Source organism: Anabrus simplex, chromosome 3 (genome assembly GCF_040414725.1).
Source record: "Anabrus simplex isolate iqAnaSimp1 chromosome 3, ASM4041472v1, whole genome shotgun sequence".
Classification (NCBI taxonomy): domain Eukaryota; kingdom Metazoa; phylum Arthropoda; class Insecta; order Orthoptera; family Tettigoniidae; genus Anabrus; species Anabrus simplex.
Genome location: NC_090267.1, coordinates 310,886,550 through 310,908,634, shown reverse-complemented (window position 1 = coordinate 310,908,634; position 22,085 = coordinate 310,886,550). Strand labels below are relative to the sequence as shown.

Genomic DNA, 22,085 nt, shown 5'->3' with positions numbered 1-22,085 from the left:
ATGATATCTTACCAGAGACAATAGATCCCGATAACATTAGAGATCTATGGAAAAAGGCTAAAACCAACCTGAAGGTTTCTCATGAAAAGGTTAGCGAAAGATATGATCGTGGACAGAGGCCCACCAATTAAAAATTTGGAGATCAAGTCATGGTTAGGAATTTTGCTCCTGCGGGCAAGTTTGTCCCCAGATTCCACAGGCCGTGAGTCATTTTAGATTTTTTGACACCAGTTACATTATTGGTAAGCAATCCAGCCACAGAGAGGATCTTTAGAATTCACCTCTCCCAGGTGAAACCTGTATAATTGCATGACTATTTTTGTTAGCTATCAACATTTAGCAGGAGTTTGAAGGTTATATTTTTTTCATTTGAGGCCTTCTGCCCCAATGGTTTTATTTAATTATGTATATGAACTATTGTGTACGATCTTCCCCTCTGGTTTTCCTGCTGTCATTTTCTTAGTGGCCATTACCAAGCCCCTGTCTCCTGCATCCACGCATTGTTCACACACACATCACCACCAACGCCACCCGCACCTCTGCCTCTCAAACAAAGATCGTACTCTCCAATCTCAAGCAACAACACTTCTCTGTCGCCTAGATCTTACTGTTTCAGTGCCCCCTCAGCTGTCTGCCGCCTTACTTTAACATCTTGTGAGGGACACAAGAGAGGAGAAAAGGCCCACTTTGCTCTAGTAAGGCCTCCATCTGAACGGCGCGCCAGAGTCCATCTTCCCGGCAAAGGCTGAAGTGCGGTGACCCTACCGCCAACTCATCTGGGGACTGTACATATACATCTCATCTGCGACGACCATCACAACGGCTACCCCTCTCATAGTAGCGGGAGAGGTGTATCTGAGAGTACTTGGGGGGTCCGGGCGACCTTACCTGGGTATCGGCAGCGGCGGCAAGATTTTCCATCATACATAATCATCATGCAATGAACTTCTATATCCACAAGGACAACCTAAATATGAATTTAACAAATTTTCTACAAATAAACTTCCAAAAAGAAAACACTTAGAAATCTTTTTCTCAATTGGAAATGTTTTCTCAAAATCTTTCTGTGTCACCCCGAGGAGGTTTGGTAGATATCTGATAAATTTTCAAGTTCTTTGAAATCATTTAAGAAACAACTAGGTAAACAATTTATATGGAATCCGCAACCTGAGAGTCAACCCTAAACGCAGATATGAATGACGCCACAGCATGTACATAAAGTTCAGTAGCGTAGCCAGGATTGACTGACAGTGAGGAGGGGGGGGGGGGGTATAGTTCTAAAGAATAATAATAGAACATAATGAAGGTGCTTGTGCATGTGTCATGCGCACATGCATGAGTATCAATATAAAGACACTGATACAAGTAAATTATGTTCATATTCAAATTGCAGTACTGGTACACTACAAAATCTTACATTAATATACAGAACAAGAACAATATGATCAAGGCGAACAGTTTTACGGTGAATGGTAGTTCAGATTACAATCTAAAATCCAACTTTCAAGGCTTCTTAGAAAATAAGATTCTAGATATCTGTTGGTTTTACAATTATGCCCCTGTGAATGTTCAAAAGAGCCGACCTATCAGTCAATTTCACTTATTTATTGCCAGTTTCTGTTTATTTTCTTTTGTAAAAATTCTAGGGGGTGGAGGGTCCAACCCCCGGTACCCCACCTTGGCTACGCCCCTGATAAAGTTTCTTGCAGACCGCACAACAAATAAAATTAAGTTTTGTTCATCACCATTAACCACAGGCTGAAACACCAACCAACTAGGACTTTTCACGTTCATATCCAACTCTGTTGCATTACATTGCCTGGTGATTAGTTTTTACTTTACTGTTCTTTTCGTGGTCATGCTTTCTTTTCATTTCAAATAACTACCAGCGCACTTTTCCAAACAAAAAGTGAACAGGAGAAGCCAAAGATTAAGTTACAACACAGTTTGTGTATGAGTACCGTATAAACACATGCAGATGTATTCACAATCTGATGGGTTGCACTCCACTGCACCGCATTGCACCAGCACTAAACTATAGTTCCTAGCAGCCAGCTGCTAACAGAAGATGCAGCGCAGCCCAGCCCATGTGGAGAGATCACAAGCTGGTTTCACTCAAGACTCCTGAGACCCAGAGTGGTGCAGTGCGGCCGTGGCCCATAGGTACCAACCAATTGGCCACGCTGTTTGGATCATGTAGCTATCAGCTTGCATTCGAGGGATAGTGGGCTCAAACCCCACTGTCAGCAGCTCTAAAGATGGTTTTCCATGGTTTTCCATTTTCACACCAGGCACATGCTGGGGCTGAACCTTAAGCCACAGGTGCTTCCTTTCTATTCCTAGCCCTTGCCTATCCCATCATTGCCATAAGACCTGTCTGTGTCGGTGCAACGTAAAGCAAATCGTAGAGAGAAAAAAAAAAGGTCGCTCATTAATTTCATTATCTATTTCATAACTGCTGTGCCAGTAAATTAGGAGTAAAATTACCTTGAAAAATATCCTAGCCATCTGATCCATTATCACTCGAGCTAAGCTAGGCAGTTGTCTCCAAAGATGTGTCATTACTACTCCTGGATGTAGACTGTTGCTTGTGACACCTACCAGGAAAGAGTTAATCAACTTCATCATTTTATTTTTTGCTGTCACCACCACCATCACCACCATCACCACAACCACCACCACCAAAATGATCAGATTACTATAAATTTATATGATAGCCGAGGAATATTTTATTAACATAGAATGTTTTTGCAGAGTCCTTCTGAGGACTAATCAGGCTATGTTCTGTCCATTTCTATTTTGTAGCTGTATAGAAATTAAACCGTCTTTTCACTTCTTTTCTTAATCCTCTTCTCACAGTCATAAAACCACAATGACCTTGTGCTGCCTTACTAACTGAATAATAATAATAATAATAATAATAATAATAATAATAATAATAATAATAATAATAATAATAATAATAATAATAATAATAATAATAATAATAATAATAATAATAATAATGCTTCCTTTCTATTTCTATAATAATAATATTATTGTTATTAATTCTTCATTACACCCAACTAAGGAGCGCAACTGATCTTATTTAGCTGATGTCGTTGCCTTTTTCTTCTCCCGAAACCTCTTCATCTTCTTGCTGTTGATTTTCTTGTGATCTTCTGACCAAGTTTGGTTGGTGGTAGTGCTTGGATGATGTTTAAAGCGGTGATTGTTGACTAATTTTCTGAACTTTGATCTGTCTAACACAGTACCATCTGTGATGCCTGTTCCCTGAAAATCTTTTCCAACTTTGAGCAGAAAATTGTTTTTTACTTTCATTGGTCAATTTCTGATGACTCATTCTGAGAATATGTCCATAAAATTTCAAACGGCTTTTCCTAAATGTGTCTGAGATTTTCTCTGAGTGTTGGTACAGGTCATGAGATTTCGTTATAATCCAAATTCCCCCTGTACAGACTGGTCCAAAAATTTTCCTTAAGATATTTCTTTCTTGCTTTTCTACATCTTTAATCAATGATCTGCCCCCAGTGATCAGTGTTTCAGATGCATGTAGTGCTTCAGGTTTGGTTACAGTGTTGTAATGACTTAATTTTGCATTTTGGGATATAGGTTTTTTTCTTGTATCTGCTCTAAGTGAGTCTGTATGCTCTTTGTAGTTTAGAGACCCTTTCTTTGTTTGCTTCTCGATTGAATCCTAAAGGTTGGATGACTTCTCCCAGGTATTTGAATTTAGACACTTGGGATATTTTGCCATATTGGGTTCTCATTGGTTGTCCATCCTTCCATGTAGTGAGATTTCTGGAGTCCTGTTCTGGATGCCATTTCATGGAGTTTTTCAATGGATGCAATCGCTTCCTGACTGTTTTTGGATAACACTGCTAAGTCATCAGTGAAGGCCAAACACTGTAAATTAATTTTGTTTTCACGTCATCTGCCAAGGGTTATTCCTTTAACTTCTTTTTTCCAAGTCCTAATCACTTTTTCCAAAACAAGATTAAACAATAAAGGGGACAACCCATCTTCTTGTCGGACTCCAGTTTTAACATCAAATGGTTCAGACAATTCCTCTAAGAATTTAATCTTGGAAGTGGTGCCTATTAATTTTTGCATGATTAATTCTCTTGTTTTCCTGTCTACTTTGAAGTCTTCCACTACACTGAAAAGTGTCGGTCTATCTATAGAATCATATGCTTTTCTTGAAGTCCACAAAAGTAATCACCGTTTGCCTGCTGTTACAAATTTGTAGGATGGTCTTGAGGTTAAGAATCTGCTCTGCGGTTGACCTGCCTTTCCTGAACCCTGCCTGATATTCTCCAATCAAATGATCTGTTTGCATTTCAAGTCTCTTGAGTAGGAGTTTTAAAAGAATTTTGTAGCTGCCTGCTAGAAGGGAAGTACATCTGTAGTTATTTATGTCAGTTTTATCCCCTTTCATATGTAATGGGTGAATTATTGCACACTTCCAGTTTTCAGGAATTGTTTCATTGGTCCAGATATCTGTAAGAATTTTATGGATTTTCTGAGCGAGATTTCTCCCACCTAGTTTCTACATTTTGGTAATATTACCATCTTCCCCTGGAGCTTTGTTGTAATTTAACTCGTGTATTATTTGTTTAACTTCCTGCTCTGAATCTGGATTTGGTTCTGATGTTTCAAAAGTAGAAGGTTTGCAATTTAAGAGGTCTTTGAAATGACCTGCCTAAAGTTTACAATTTTCTTCATTATTTGTTTCTCAAGTCCCATCTAGTCTTTTAAAACATAGAGTGGGTGCTTTATAACTCATCAGTTCTTCTTTAAAAGGTTCTGTAAAAGTTCCTAGTATTGTTTTTCTTGAACTCTTGCTTGATTTCTGCCAGTCTGATCTGACCATAGTGACGTTTTTGGAATCTTATAATCTTTGATGTCTCCTTCTGGATTTTAATGAAGGCATGCCACTTCTCTGTGGATTTCTGTGAATTCCAGTCTTGCCATGATTTCATGCAAAGTTCTAATGCCTCATCACAGGTATCATTCCACTACGTATGTTAACGTTTCCTCGGTGGCATGTTAGTGCACTTGGCTGCTTTTACAAGTTCGTCTTTTTGTTCTGAATAACTTCTAGCATTTTGTTTGGAGATATTGGCCAGGAAAAAGCTTGAGTTTTGCTTCAGAATTTCTGGATTGATTCATGGGTTTTGCCGTGATCTACATTTGGGTCTGTTAGGTTGAAACTTCACTTTGATTAGAGATAGGTTGTGATCAGAGTCGACGATACCCTTCTTGACTTTCAAATTCATGATCTCCTTCTGGTTTCTCTTTTAATAGCCACATGGTCTACCTGAAATTCTTCTAAGTGGATGTTTGGAGACATCCAGGTTTTCTTCAGTGGGCATGCTAGAAAATGAGTTGACATTAGTTTCAGATCAAAGGTCTCACAGAAGTCTATCAATCTTTCTCCATTTTTATTGGTTCTTTTATGGACAGAGTAGAGTCCTACAGTGGCTTTATACTTCTTTTCTTTGCCTATTTGTGTATTGAAATCTCCCATCAAAATTTTGACATGATATTTTAGAATTTGGACTACTGTTTCTTCTAGAAGTTCCCAGAATTCTTTCACCTTTTCTGGGTCTTTTTGGTTGTAATAATTTTATTATTATTATTATTATTATTATTATTATTATTATTATTATTATTATTATGAAGGACGTACTATATTGTTTTACACTTTATTTTTTCTACCCATATGAAGTATATTATACATGAGTTGTTATGTCCACCTTCTCAACATAATCTCCTTGTAGCTGTATGCGTTTTTGCCATCGATGTCTCAATCTCTCCAGACTTTCCTGAAACCATTCTTTCGGAGTGCTGCATACCCATGCTTTGACAACTGTGTCCAGTTCTGCAAAATCCGCACTGTCACCTTTCGCTTGCCAAGTGATGGCACTGTTCGACATTTCTTTGGTGGTGGACTGCCCCTATGCTTCCATTGCATCGATTGTTGTTTTGTTTGTGGCTCATGGTAATGGAGCCATGTCTCATCACTAGTCACAAGCCTAGCCATGAAGTCGGCTGGATCTTGATCCTGGCATTGCGAATGTTCTCTGTACACATCCACTTGCCTCTGCTTTTTGTCTGCAGACAAGAGTCTAAGCACCCACATGGATGACACCTTCCCCAACTGTAAGTGGGCGTGCACGATCCATTGCAAGGTGTTTCGGCTAATTCCCATGGCTGCCTCCATTTCTGTAAATGTGATGCATTTGTTTCTTTGGATGGCCTGTTCGACCCAGGCAATGTTGGCTGATGATGACACTGTCACATTTCTTCCAGAACTGCTTCCCTTGTCCACCTATTTGCGCCCTGTTTTCCAACCTTCCACTCAGTTGTAAACTGTTTTCCGTGATGGTGCAAGTTCTCCACAGACTGCCACCAAGCGCCGATGAATTTATGCAGTGGTCACGCTTTCTTTCCATAGGAACCAAGTCGTATAGGGCTGTCCCTGACGGTTGCTTTCCATGTTGTCTGCTCCTATGCTGACAGTGTTGTTATGAAATGGCTATGATGAGCACATTCATTAGGCTCTGTGTGTGTGCTATCACCAAACGATGGAACAAGACACTAATTACACGTCACCACCTTCAAAAGTGAAATGTGACTCATACCCGACACATACCCGACATTATGAACATGTAATGTGTGTAATGTTTATTTCCTAAATATAAGGAAAGTTAAGTATTGGAAAGGTGGTGTTAACTAGTATTCTTATTTTAATGTTCATAGTCTGATGTCCAATATGGTCTACAATGAGATTTATTACATACAAAAAAAAAAGTGTAAAACAATTATTATTGTTGTTGTTGTTATTAGTATGTTGTTTATTTTTTTTACTGTACATACTCTCTGCATGCTCCACTACATGAGTAGTACTACATGCACTTACAATACATTTTCTTACAAATGCACAAGGGATCACCGCTGCATTCTCGAGGAGCGCTGGTTTCAAAAATCTCTGAAGACTCTCCTTATTTTTTGTTGCCGGCCGGGTGGCTCTACATCTTTAACTCAGCTCCCCGCCGGACTCTAAAGAATATAGGCCTGACACCGAGTTGGAAGTCGGCCGTTCCCACACCATGCGCACCTGTGTCATCCCCGATGTTAATCCTGCCATATCCGAAGAAGAGATTTGCTACGCCCTTCGCACCGCTGGCTACCCAGTCCACGATGCCCACCGGATGTTGGATGCCTCAACTTCATCACCCTCATCGCAGGTTCTTCTTTATCTACCTACGTTGGACGACTGGAAGCGCCTCCTTGACACGGGAGTGTCTATTCACGACCGATACTACCTAGTGGAGCCTACCAGCCAGCCTATATTAGCCCAGCTTACAGCAGATCCCACCACATTGCCTGTCGTCAACGCGCCTCACCACAAGCCTCTGCTACAACAAACATCGCCCTCCTTTCCCCCTCATCACACACCACCTACTACTACCACCGCGACCACTACGATGTCAGCCACTACTCGCCACCATATTCCTGTTACTACCGTTACGTCATGCCATCCTTCCCCTGTAATGATATCCTCCCTTTCTTCTACCCTGACTTCTGTACAACCTCGTCCCCAGCAAATTCCCGACAACATCCTAGACTCCCCTGCCGTGTCACCACCAGACGACATCACAACAGCCGCCGCAACATCGTCGCAACGGTCGCAACCACCACCTCTGGACACTATGTCAAGTTGTGTCATCCGCGGCGTAGAACCTACCATCTCAGAACGGGAAATTCTCCAAGAACTCCAGGAAGCAGACATCCCCGCTCGTCGTGCGTTCAGGATTTACAACGCCTCCGGCCCTACTTTTATGGTCCGAATTCACCTTCCCACCGCCAATGATGTGGAACAACTTATCAACACTGGTGCCCACATCTTTCAACGTCGCTTCAAAGTGGAGCCCTCACGTTCCCCACCCCAACCTTTTCGTCACACTTCCAACACTCCCTTTCATCGCCCCCGGCCAGCCAGTCCTTCATTTCAACCTTGTCAACCCGTCCGTCCACCCCTACCTCCACCTAACTTCTTCTATCAACCTCCTCTGCAACTTGAACTCCTCAGACTCCTCACCACCTCCTTATGCAATATAACCGCAACATTACACCTTCTAACTCTTCATTTCCATCCTAGCCCTCTCATCTAAAACTTGTCAATCATTGCACTCTCCTCTAAATATTTAATCCTTACACACATCTCCGATCATTCAATACTATCCGCACACACCTCCTAATTCCATACATCAAATTACCCACCTCCCTCTTTTCTCACATCTTCTCAACCCCGTCATCTCTCCTGGCCAGAGAGAGGGCGACACCCTCTAGGTGGCCCGCCCCACCCCTTCAGGGTGGGGAATGAAAGCATTTGAACAACAACAATGCACAAACATAAATTACATTTGAATAATTAAATTTCTAGATGACTGATAATCTTATCAGTATCAATCAATATCAGTCTTCCTTTTTTACCGGAGAGCTTGAAAGTCCAGAGCATTAACAAATTTGGAAATTCCTTTAAATACTTTTTCAATAGCACATATTTCTGCATTGGCCAATTATCATCTCTATTAACACTATTTATCACGAATTGCCTAATATTTTTCACTTCACTGCACACGAAAATGATATGATCAATTGTCTGCGAGCAGCTGTTACAGGAACACTCGGAGTTACGTATAATTTTAAGTCTGTATAAGTACGAAGCAATATTTCCATGTCCAGTCAGTATTGTAGTCATATTTGGTGATATGTTGATTTTGGAATGTAATCTGCCTGAAACTGTTGGAAAGAATTCCTTTGTAAGTGTGCCTTTTGAAGTTTGTTCCCATTTTTGCTGCCATTCATGAATTGATTCTTCTCTGAGATTTTTCTTTAATGTAGAGATGGGTATTCTATCAAAACAGACATCACTTAATTTTGCAGCCTCCTTTGCAATTTTATCAGCCAGTTCATTGCCTTCAACACCTATATGTGCCTTAACCCATTCAAATGTTATTCTCCAATTATTTATTTTTGGAGTAGGGTTCCATGGGATATATTCATTTAATGCTGTTCATGGATCTTTGATACCAGGAAACTTGGCTGGGTGGAGCCATCTCATATGTTTTTCTGGGTGATCAATGACATCATTCATAGTTGTTTTGTCTGATTTGATATTGTATATAGTAACAATCTCTCTTGCCTTGATATCTATAGGAGTAATTCCTGTGATGATACACAGTGCTTCATGAGATACAGTGCGGTACGATCTTGCTATCCTCAATAAGTCTTTGCACTCTCACGTATTTAATCAGATTAGATTTCTTTTCTAGGGATTCTATCCAGATCGGTGCAGCATATATCAGCATTGGTAATATTGCTCCTTTATATGTTATTTCCAAAGCCTGTTGTTTTAAACCCCATCCTATTCTTGCCAATTTTGATAATGCGTTTATTAATTTAATACATTTTTCACCGACTTTATTGATGTGGTCATTGAACTTGAAGTGAGAGTCTATAGTTATTCCTAGATATTCCATCTTGTCTACTTGTTCAAGACATTTCCGATTCATAAAGATGTCAATTGTCTTCTTTGCTTTTCTTCTTGATATTAACGTAACTTTTGACTTACTTTCATTGAAACGGGTTTTGTTGTCTGCTGACCACTTAGTAACTTCCAGTAATTCCATATTCACAATGTCTTCTGCTTCAATTTTAGTTTCAGCCCTAACTGCAATTATAAGGTCATCAGCAAATGCTATAGCTTTAGTGCTTTTCCCATATTCCAAACTGAGCAGTGCATTATACTGTATGTATGTATGTATGTATGTATGTATGTACACTGACTGACAGTGACAATGTAACACCAAGGAGGAGTGGTTCGAAAGGGATGAAAGTTGGGGAAAAAACAGAGACGGCACAGACGAATAATTGATGTTTATTTCAAACCGATATGCAGGTTACACAATGCGCACGGCATCGACTCAGTAGGATGTAGGACCACGGCGAGCGGCGATGCACGCAGAAACACGTCAAGGTACAGAGTCAATAAGAGTGCGGATGGTGTCCTGAGGGATGGTTCTCCATTCTCTGTCAACCATTTGCCACAGTTGGTCGTCCATACGAGGCTGGGGCAGAGTTTGCAAACGGCGTCCAATGAGATTCCACACATGTTCGATTGGTGAGAGATCCGGAGAGTACGCTGGCCACGGAAGCATCTGTACACCTCGTAGAGCCTGTTGGGAGATGCGAGCAGTGTGTGGGCGGGCATTATCCTGCTGAAACAGAGCATTGGGCAGCCCCTGAAGGTACGGGAGTGCCACCGGCCGCAGCACGTGCTGCACGTAGCGGTGGGCATTTAACGTGCCTTGAATATGCACTAGAGGTGACGTGGAATCATACGCAATAGCGCCCCAAACCATGATGCCGCGTTGTCTAGCGGTAGGGCGCTCCACAGTTACTGTCGGATTTGACCTTTCTCCACGCCGACGCCACACTCGTCTGCGGTGACTATCACTGACAGAACAGAAGCGTGACTCATCGGAGAACACGACGTTCCGCCATTCCCTCATCCAAGTCGCTCTAGCCCGGCACGATGCCAGGCATGCACGTCTATGCTGTGGAGTCAATGGTAGTCTTCTGAGCGGACGCCGGGAGTGCAGGCCTCCTTCAACCAATCGACGGGAAATTGTTCTGGTCGATATTGGAACAGCCAGGGTGTCTTGCACATGCTGAAGAATGGCGGTTGACGTGGCGTGCGGGGCTGCCACCGCTTGGTGGCGGATGCGCCGATCCTCGCGTGCTGACGTCACTCGGGCTGCGCCTGGACCCCTCGCACGTGCCACATGTCCCTGCGCCAACCATCTTCGCCACAGGCGCTGCACCATGGACACATCCCTATGGGTATCGGCTGCGATTTGACGAAGCGACCAACCTGCCCTTCTCAGCCCGATCACCATACCACTCGTAAAGTCGTCTGTCTGCTGGAAATGCCTCCGTTGACGGCAGCCTGGCATTCTTAGCTATACACATGTCCTGTGGCACATGACAACATGTTCTACAATGACTGTCGGCTGAGAAATCGCGGTATGAAGTGGGCCATTCGTCAACGCCGTGTCCCATTTATCGTTCGCTACGTGCGCAGCACAGTGGTGCATTTCACATCATGAGCATACCTCAGTGACGTCAGTCCACCCTGCAATTGGCATAAAGTTCTGACCACTCCTTCTTGGTGTTGCATTTGCTCTGTCAGTCAGTGTATGTATGTATGTATGTATGTATGTATGTTCAGTCCATCAGCGATGGCGCTGGTGGGATCCTCAACAGCTCTGCCATCAGCTGTCATAGATGGCCTAGGCATCACTGAAGAGGCGTACTAGGGAAATGAGGAGTGAGGTAGTTTCCCGTTGCTTTCCTCACCGAGTCAGAGTTGGTATTACATATCAGTCTGCCAAGCCCACCGAAATGCATACACTAACTGACCCTATGAGCAACATTTTCACACCATTCATAGCAGGGACTGGTTGCATAAGGATTGGCATTACTAGCATCGCTCATACCTCAGTCACTTTCATATTGTCAAAGCCAAGGATAAGACAGAGACAGATCTATGAAAGTAACAAAATTGCTCTAGCCTATACCAGAAGACATAGTGCATTGTAAACACTAGGTCCTGCCAGTAAAGGCATGCATTATACTGTACATTCCAGTAATCCGGTCCACAACATGAACCTTGAGGACATCCTTTATTAACTACTGTTTCGACTTGGATACTATTGGAATTCATGAACAATAACGGTAATTTGACCATTTTTGAACACCTCAGTTATAAATTCCTTAAGTGCCATAGCTGCATCAGTAGTACACTTTTGAGCTGTGAAGCCATATTTATTTTCGTTCAGTAGTTTACTGGTATAGAGGTAGTGATTAATTCTATTTATTAGAAGTTTCTCTAATACTTTGCCTGCCACATTTAGCAGGCTTATTGGTCAGAATTTGGATGGAACCTGAAGCTTCTCTTTCCCTGGTTTTGTGATCAGTATGATTCTCGCATTTTTCCATCGCTTTGGGAAACAAGCATTCTTCAAGCAACCATTATATAATGATGTCATAGTTTTAGGGATACTTTCATATGTCCACCAAAAAATTTTGCTGGTGATTCCATCTTCACCTGGTGTCTTTTTAAGACCTATATCTTTGATTGCAGATTTTATTTCTTCTTCTGTAAATTCTCAGTCATCCAGAGTGTCTATTGGTTCCTCTACTTCCTTCCTTATTTGCTTTTGCTGAACAGTATCTTCCATTTCATCATCTTTCTGAACAAGATGGTTTAATATACACTGCATTTTTTCCTTTAAATCTCTCGTGTAGTGAACTTCATGGTTCATAAGAGTTGATACAATCTGAGTGTTTCTAATTTTACCTGACGCTGATTTATAGACTATGTTCCAGGGATTTGAAGATATATTACTACAGTATTCTTTCCAAGACAGTATCTTTGCATTTCTGATTTTTGCTTGGTATTTAGTTTTTTCAGCAAAGTATTCAGTTTTGTGCTTATCTTGGCGGACATTGTTATTTAACGTTCTCTGGAATTTTCTTCTAAATGCATTTACTTTCTTCCGCATTATCGTAAGTTCTTCATTCCACCAAGGCACTGTTCTGTGTTTTGGGCTGATAATTTTGTCAGATGGTCTACTAACTTTGAAAGCCTGCATACAAGCTTTCATTTGGGCAGTGCTAAATTTATTTACTATGTCCTCCATGTCTTCAGAATTATTTATGTGCACTGATAGTCTGTTGTCAAGATCTTCAGTATGTTCTTCATGTCTTGTTCCCCAGAACTGTCGTACTATTTCTTTCTTTAAAATTATTATTATTATTATTATTATTATTATTATTATTATTATTATTATTATTATTATTATTATTATTATTATTATTATTGCTTCCTTTAAATTCCTAGCCTTGCCTATCCCATCGTTGCCATAAGACCTATCTGTGTTGGTGCGATGTAAAGAAAATCTTTTTTTTTTAATTGCTCATTAATTTCAGTATAAATTTCATATCTGCTGTGCCAGTAAATTAGAAGATAGGTTTCAGGTTGCAGAGAAGCATCTCTGTTGCATGATCTATGGCTAAGTTTGAATTAGTTTTGTTGGGTAAACATCAAATGTGTTTCCAGAGATCATTGACATTTTACAGCATGGAGTGCCAAATGGGCCTTATTCTGCCCTTCAAAAATCCAACTACCTTTGGCAGGTCTGAACCCACAAACTTGGGATCCTAAGGCTTGATACTCTACCATTGATCTACAGAAGGAGCTAACTAACCGAATGTTAAAAAATCACCCAAACACACATTAGATATGACAATTAGATAGAAGTATAAAATTGACAATTTCTCTCTTCTACTAGCCACAAAATTGTTGCAATTAGAGTTGCCATATTTTAAATCGCTTATATGAGGACTACCTTTCTCAACAATGAATCAGTCATTACACAATGTTTTAAAAATGTAAGTACCCACTGTATATAATTAATTATATCAGTATTTAGTATTTAATCACAATGAACTGAGTGCTGCAAATTTGTTATGTGAAATATAAATTAAACTAGAATACTTTGAAAACAAAACTAAATTAAAATTTCAATCATAGTATAACTCTCACAAATACATTTACACTTTTGTATGCCATGCATTTTTTTTTCGAAATGACCTGATTGTTTCAGAAAATCTCGGACAGCACTGGCCAGGAGAAGATTCAAAAGACAGTCTTACCAGTTCAATGAAAACTGCAAGATCCCTGCCTACTAGATTTTAATTTCAATTTAACATAGAAGAAAGTTGTATGAGCAAAAATTTTAATTGCTGCAATCCACATGAAAGAAGAGAGCATGCATGACTTCAGTCTCGAAAGTGATAATTTTGCTTTCAATCAACAAAGTGTGGACGAACCAATGATTTTTCAAAACTGTCTGTAAACGGTCATTTTTCTTCTCAAAATGAGGACATGCCAACTAAAATGAAGATACATGGCAACCCTAATCACAGTTCAACACTTGACAACATGGACAACAGGTTGATGGAAAATATACTCTTATCCTTTGATACACAGTAAAACAAGTTTCCCGAATGCCAGATGTTTACAACTGTTTGCCTAATACTTTGGAGGAGAAACCATTCAGCAGCAACGGCAGCATAGTCATTGTTGTTTTACCTTTTCAAAGAGTGTGTTGTAACTTGTCAGTTGGCTAGATGGCTTTTGCCTTCTTATCGTCCCAAGAATCTCTTCATGAATTCGTTATGTTGTTTCTTGCTTTCTTCTGACCATTGGCGTAGCATGCTTAAAATCTTTGGGTGTGCCCACAAAGCAGACAGTAGATTAAAAAAACTATGTATAAGATACTCCTCAGTTGGTTAATACATTAACGGCAGCCCACTTGGGCTATATTGTGTTGTCAGTAATATTATAGAATAAATGGACATGAGTACAAATATGAAGTTAACACAAGAAATTTAAAAATAACTTACATGTCGATAATATTGCTAAGAAACAAATCCCCCTCCCCCAATCCATTTCAAGGAGTGTATACTCCTATCCTCCTGTAGTGTTGCCAACATAGTTGTAGGAATTGTACTTAATTAATTAATATTTTCAAATACACAAGCTGAAAGTACAAATCTATTTTGTTAGCAAGTAGTTAGCTAAAAGCCCCTTTGGTTCATTAAACAATTATTATGCTATATCTGCAACTGACAATTACAGTAACCACTCCGTGGTAGCAGCTCTCACCCTGTGCCTTACCCACTGCCACGCATTTCATACTGCATCTTTGGAATTTGACAAGAACTTCGGAAGAAGGCATTGAAAGCAGACCAGCGGACCATGATCATACAGGAAATTGTGCTCATATTCGCTATACCCAAAGCATTGCCCCTTCAAGCTCTAGCTATGCAATATGCTCAACTTTGTAGTTCAAAGCAAGAGTTGTGATCAGCTGGCATGGCACATGATTCAAATGGAAACGGAAAGTGAATCAGCACTTACAACTTCATAAATACGATATCAATGTACAAAAAATCTAGTCTTCATCATACAATATTGTGTAAACTTCATTTGTTTGGAATTACCAGGGTGTTCACTTGCTTGTGTGATCCTTAACACGAGATGCCCCTGCTTCTGACCATATCTTACCAGTTTTGTTATATGCGTTATAATCAGTGTTTTCGACAGCCTGAAAAGCTTTAAAGTTACATGGAGTGAGTCGACACTGAAAAGTATGGCTTCCTTCTTAATAAATTTTTTTTTTTAAAGTGATCAGACAGTCTCTGCCATTTCTTGCAGTGTCGGGGGTTATGATCAGTATTTGGCATAGAAAGGAAAGTGTCTTTCTTTTGGTGGATTACAGTTGAGTAGGTCTTGGAAATAGTTAGCTAGAATCAATTGTTCCATCTGTTTGATGGAAACATAAGCCTGGTGGTTCGTAGCTGGATAGATTCTCATGGAAGGTCACATAGAAATGCCTGGTGTTCATGAGGAATCCTGTTTTATTTCTATGAATTTGTTTTACCCGTACAGGTGGCTTTCTCTAGGGATTATTATTTTAAATCAGTTTCCTGGTCTTTGGGAAGGTCTCCCACCCTGGTCTCCCAGCCTGGTCTCGCAGCCTGGGGTAGTTGCTGTGATAGTATATGTTCCATCATGTCAGTTTTGCAAGTTGAAATTGCATTGTGAGCGTGATCACTGCAGTATGATCACACAATTACAACTTGATTGTTGAGATTGAGATGTGCCTCTTTGTGTTCTATAGCTGAAATCTCTTTTATGACTGACTCAGTGTGTAGTCAACTAACCCTCCTTGTTTATCCTGTCTTGGGACCGGCAACACTAACCAATGAGCTACATCATCATCATCATCATTGACTCTGAGACCGAATAGGCAGTGTTCTGTTTTATAGACTGCAGGATCATGTGTTTGTTTTCTGGGTGAGTCATTAACATTCATATTTGCTCAATTTGTACGAATCGGGGAGTTGTATGTTTGTTCTGTCCCTAACATTCTTGAGAACTATGATATCTCATGGCTACTGGAAACATGACAGTCAACAAATAAAGGGAACATAAAGAATGTAAGTTTCAAGTATTATGGTCATTTATTACATACCATCTCCACATATCTTAATGGTGTCTGCTCACTACTGACCTTATTATTGATAATAAGAAGAAAGAACAGAATGAGATCGTTTATGTATACTTACAAAACTTAGTATACCTCATCAGGTACGGTCATTTAATTCTTCTATATTAGTTTTCTTTCATAGTTATAATGCTTTCTTTAAAGACAGAGTGAGAAATGAAAATGTTAAGAAGGAAGTTGGGATAGGAAAGCTAAATGAGACAATTGAAAACTATAAACTAAGGTGGTTTGGACATGTAAAGAGGATGGAGGAGAATAGAATTCCAAGACAGATACTGGAAACAAAGTGTGAGGGCAAGAGAGCAAGAGGAAGACCTAGTACAAGGTGGATTGAATCAATGAAGAACGGCATAAGAAGACTAAATTTAGACTGGGACAAGATCGTGGAAGAGGAATGGTGGAAGGAAAGAGGAAGATGGAGAAGTGCCCTAGATACCCTGAGCTGGCAGGAGCTGGATAAAGGGAAATGATGATGATGACATAATGCTTTCTTTCAAATCAGTAAGTGCAGCCAGTATCCAGTATTTAGGAGATAGTGGGTTCAAACTCCACTGTCGGCAGTCCTGGAGATGGTTTTCCGTGGTTTCTCATTTTCACACCAGGCAAATGCTGGGGCTGTACCTTAATTAAGGCCATGGCTGCTTTCTTCACACTCCTAGGCCTTTCCTGTCCCATCGTCACCTTAAGACCTACTTGTATCAGTGCGACGTAAAGCAACTTGTAAAAAAAATATATATACAGTATTTCAAATCAGTTAACTACTAATCACAACTCACTCTCTTAATTTATTCCTATTCTATTATTTTCTATTCAATTACATGGTGGGAAAGTCTGTTTTCCCATATTAAAGTATTAAATATGGCAATTCAAGCTCTGATTCAAGTAAATAAATTTATCTTCTCTTCAATAAATATACAATATTGACCATATCTTCCTGATGTTCCTATACTTAATACTTTCTTTTTTTCTTTTTATACTTCAATTCCAGTGTAAAAATATTTACTCTCGAACTAAATTTCAAGTAAAAGAAACTCTAATAAAAAAAATACCAAAATATGTATTGCTGTATAAAAATATAACTATTATAGAATCTTATCCTCTACCTCAGGTCTTTTGCTCTATATGAGGTTTCTGTCCTCAATGAACTGGTCTTAGAACACCTGCATTATTCTTTGAGAAATGTACCATCCCAGTCAAACTCCTCATCTGACAGTGTCCATAAATCAGATCTTACAAAACAGTAGTTTCCTTTTTACAAGTTGCTTTACGTTGCACCGACACAGACAGGTTGTTGGTCTTGTCACCATCTGTTTTCCTCCCACATGTCTCTCCAAGTTAAACTGTCCTAGAGTTAGCTCCATCCTCATTATATGCCCAAACCACCAGCTCAGTGTCTGGACATACTGATCCGATTTAACAATTGTGTCTCAATCCCAGCTTCCTTCAGTGTGTACTGCAAAAATTAATTCAGCATATAGTAAACAAGTGATTCTGAAATAAATGAGCTCTTTCTCAAATTGCATATTTTCTATCTTTTTAGAGCATATTTGTATGAATATATTTAGGTTTTTTGGTGCGTATAAATTCAGGCCTCAGTAATGACATTCTGAGCACAACTGGATAGTAAAGGAAGCTGTGTCCATCGAGGCCATTTTTAAGAAGTAAAAATATTTTGGCCTGGTGCAAGTGATATTTAAATTAATTTAATACAGCACACAATTTGTGTATATAAAGCGATTACATGTCATTTAAGCATAAGTCTATTATAGGCCTATTTCTCTTAGAGCATTCCACAGCATGGTAACAAGGACAAGCCAAATCACACAGTGCACACACACAACTATCGTCAGGTTCATGCAAGATCCTAGTTTTGCAGAGTTTATAGTGGTATCCATGAATTGCCATAGAATTGACAAAATGTCGGAGATCCTGGTTCGTACTGGTCCAAGTTCTATTCGTCATTGCTTCAGTTGAATAGAATTCAGGACAAATATCATTCCTTTTGGCCAATCTTTTATCCAAGAGTTTCTTCCAATGGTCTGTATAAGATAGAGCAAGCTTGAATCTCAAATCTTCAATTAAAAAAGGCTCCTTTGAAAGTTCATAAACCAGTCTTGATCTAGTAAATCTGGACACACAGAGGGTTGTCTTTAAGAACTGGGCTTTGATTTTTTCTAGAGCGTGTAGGTCATTCTTTGTTAGCTTATCCCAAATGATTTCCAGTCCAAATGTTGAAATAGAGATTATTTTTGCGTCAAACAAGGTCATGGCCGTCCTAAGAGATAATCTATTTAAATTCTTGATGTCAAATATTGCTTTCATAGCCGCCACAGCACGTAGCCTAATATGAAGTCTAAAGGAGTTTACTGTTGTCTGCATTGTCAAGCCCAGATATTTAAAACTGTTTACGTCGTTTAATGTTTTCGCTTTATACGTCACTTTGTCACTTGAGGATGTTCGTACTCTCTTCCTGAAAATCATGTAGACAGTCTTTTCAATGTGATTTTTAATACCTGAAATTTTGCACGGAGTGCAGCGTACTGAGTGGGTGAGATAATGCAACAATGCAGTAACCGCTTGGTTGTACAATTCTGCGTAGCCTCTCGAAACCAACATGTTTCCCATTTGATACAGACTATAGTGCATCTAGATGTCATGAAAGGTGCTACTTATAGAGCCAGTTGTGCTGCAATAGCACTTTCTGGCCCAGTGAGGAAAGCAATAGTAAACTACCTCACTCATCATCATGATTTGTATGCCTCATTACGGGGTTGCCTCCGATCTTGGCAGTTTTCCTTTAACCCTATTAGCATATAATCTTTGGTGGTACTAAATCAGGATTCAATGAGTCTCCAGACTGTAGACTTAACAGACAGACAATACAGTGGAATCTCTTGACAACGAACACCATCAGGGCCAAAAGAAATGCCCATTAAAGAAGAGTGTACATTGAAGACAGCTTATGAGAAAATACCACTCGAGTACAGGTAAAGTAGAAATGCATATTGCTATGAAAGTGACACCATCTCTTTTAAATGATTCTGAATATAGTACTACATTTGTGCAATTTGCTCTACTCACATAAGAAAGTTATAGATGCACTGCTGCTGTGGTACAGTATGTGGAAGAGAAGAAGCACTCATTGGAAACTTATACAGCATTTAGCACAGTGTATACCACCATACACCTTTACAATGTATTACATTTTGAGTTTTTGAAACTTCAATTTAATAATTTACATTTACATAAAAAAAATATTAACACTTAAAAAATTCTTAATGTTCATTTGTATTGTACATTTTGGTATAGCAATGATATTTTCATTATATACAATTAGGTCATTGTCAAATTTACACCTTTTTCATAATTTTTATACTATAGTCTATTACTTCATCCTTTTCATTTACAGTTAAACACTTTTTCAGAGTCATGACAAATGTATTCACAAAACTATGTACTACACTGAAAAACTGAACATCTCCAAAACCTATGAATCAATTTAAAAGTGACGTGGCATTGTTGGCAGTGAAAGTAAGAACTCCAGAATTGCCAAGCATTCCAAGTTCAAAGGAAAGATGGTGGGTACAGTTATCTACAGTATTTGGAACACTGCGGGGGTTGAGAGCATAGCTCAGTGCTTCATTCCTAGAAATACAATCTGCACCATAATTTAACTGCACTTCTTGGAAGTAATGTCTATGTGAAAAGTAAGTGAATACTATTGTTTACATATAAAAACATGCACATGTAGATTTATTTTTAAAATAAGTGTCCATTAGGAGAGATTTATTTTAAATTTTGAGTGTTTTTTGTGTGTCTCTGTCCATAATAGAGGGCATCTTCATTAGAGGGGTAAGTTACCAGTACCAACAATATCAGATTTTATCATCACAGACCTAGAAAATTGTCTGCTGTTGAGGAGTGTCCATTAAGAGAAGCTTCAAAGTTTCACTGTATGACAATAACAATAACATTTAAATTAAAGGGGTCAACAGCTTCGAGCAGAGAAGCTCCTTTAGATGAGTGCTTATCTCTCAGTAAAGAAAATGCCATTGAAATCCAGCATGCAGCATCTGCACTCCAGGTTAGGGGTGGCTGCTAAAGGTGTCTGTTCTCTACTGAAACTTGGTGGTTAGGTAAAAAATGCCTTTAGGTGTGGCAAGCCCACCATAATAACATGAACCGTGAAAGTGGATCAGAGGCGATGATCCACTGTCCAACCCAGGAGTTCCCTGGCTTAAAGGTGACAGAAGAAGAAGATTTTGAAAATTATTATAAATCATTACAAATTTCATTTATTGATTCAACTTACCTGTCCCCTTTAATTTCCTTGCAAGCTCATTTGCCATAAGGATGTTTGCAAGCTTACTGTCCGCATAATTCATCATCCCACTGAAGGATTTTTCATAGTTCAAATTGTCAACCTTGAGAGTGGAGAAGTGATGCATGAGAGAGGAAACCATTATAATCCGGCTTGGTGCTGATTTCTTCAATAGATCTGTGGGTTAAGGAGAGGAAAACTAAGAATTAAAAAAGTAATATTTTTAAAAAATAATCTGAAACAGCAGAGCAGGACCTTACCACAGTTGCTATGGTCCTGTAGACTTACATGTGGCCCTAAGCTTCTGGTTTAAGCCATAAAATTATGAAATGATTTCTATTGAATTGCAAATACATAATTATTAGCTTAAATGATCTGAAATTTCTAAGAAAAAGGTGCATTTAGAGGTCAAAGGAGTAGTATGTGGTCCTGTAGGTGTGCTTCCTGCTGATAGAAGTATACTATCAAAACAGGAAATGCCATTTATTCCTACTAAGTATGATGCATACACATCCACGCTATGGATCCTGGGCAAAGTCTGCTCAGACATCTAAGTCATTCAAGGGCAGAAAAACAAGTTCCTGACACTTTAAAATTAGGACCCACCAGTTAAGGGAGATAACCCTAACAGAAAACATTGACCCTCCAGAATTGCTGGAAATTGACACTGGGCTGACAACTCAACCCAGAAAACATCTTGTTGCAAAATCTGATAGAGATTCAGTCAGGTTGACCTGTTAAAGATGACATGGCTAAAATTCAAAGGACTTGAGAATTGGATTGTGGTACACGTTAACACTATCAGCCTGGAGTCTAAAGAAAGCTTTAAGGTCAGATACATAATTAAGACTATAAACATTTACAGACAAGACATCACTGCATCACTGAAATTAGATGGGTAGGTAAAGGAGTTTTAAAAACAAAATGTTAGACATTTTATTTTTACAGCTGTCATAAGAAAGATCACATGTTTGTGACAGAATTTATTGTTGGTAAGCAATGAAAAGCATCTTATCATGGACTTCCAATCCAAGTCTCACCGATTGTGCAAATTATGAATCAGAATGAAGTTTTTCAATTATAGTCTTATATGTGCACATGCTCCAACAGAGGGAGAAGGTGATAAAGGAAAAGACTCCTTTTATAATGAGTTGGATGAGATACATAGTGAGTGCCCAGGAGGGAAATGCAAAATAATTATTGGAGACATGAAATGCTAAGGTTAGAAGACATTTATGGATCTGTTTCTGGAAGATACAGCCTGCATGCAGAGTTCAACAATAATGGGATTTGGCTAATAAACTTTGCATCATCAAGAAACATGGTAGAAACAGTACAATGTTTGATTACAAGGGAATACATAAAATGATATGGAAATCCCCAGATGAAAATATTTACCACCTCCTTATAGATGCTAAGCATATGTCTAACTTGATGGACTTTAGGAGTTATAAGGGGACTAATGATGACTCTAACAACTACCTGACAATAACAAAGATCAGAAGTTGTATATCGAATGTGAGAAAGGTGTATGGGTCTCAGAAACAGAATTC

General features: G+C 39.2%; 1 protein-coding gene across 3 annotated transcripts in view; it reads right to left on the bottom strand.

The window, feature by feature from the left end:
• LOC136867263 (retinol dehydrogenase 11) overlaps positions 1-22,085 on the bottom strand; it is a 178,830-nt gene that overhangs the window by 84,725 nt on the left and 72,020 nt on the right. For 2 of the 3 annotated variants that reach the window (XM_067144407.2, XM_067144408.2), the window contains exon 4: positions 20,524-20,709. In XM_067144407.2, the coding sequence (XP_067000508.2) occupies positions 20,524-20,709 (186 nt within the window). Of the gene's footprint in view, positions 1-2,487; positions 2,598-20,523; positions 20,710-22,085 lie in introns of all 3 variants that reach the window. The other variant, XM_067144406.2, reaches the window with a different exon arrangement.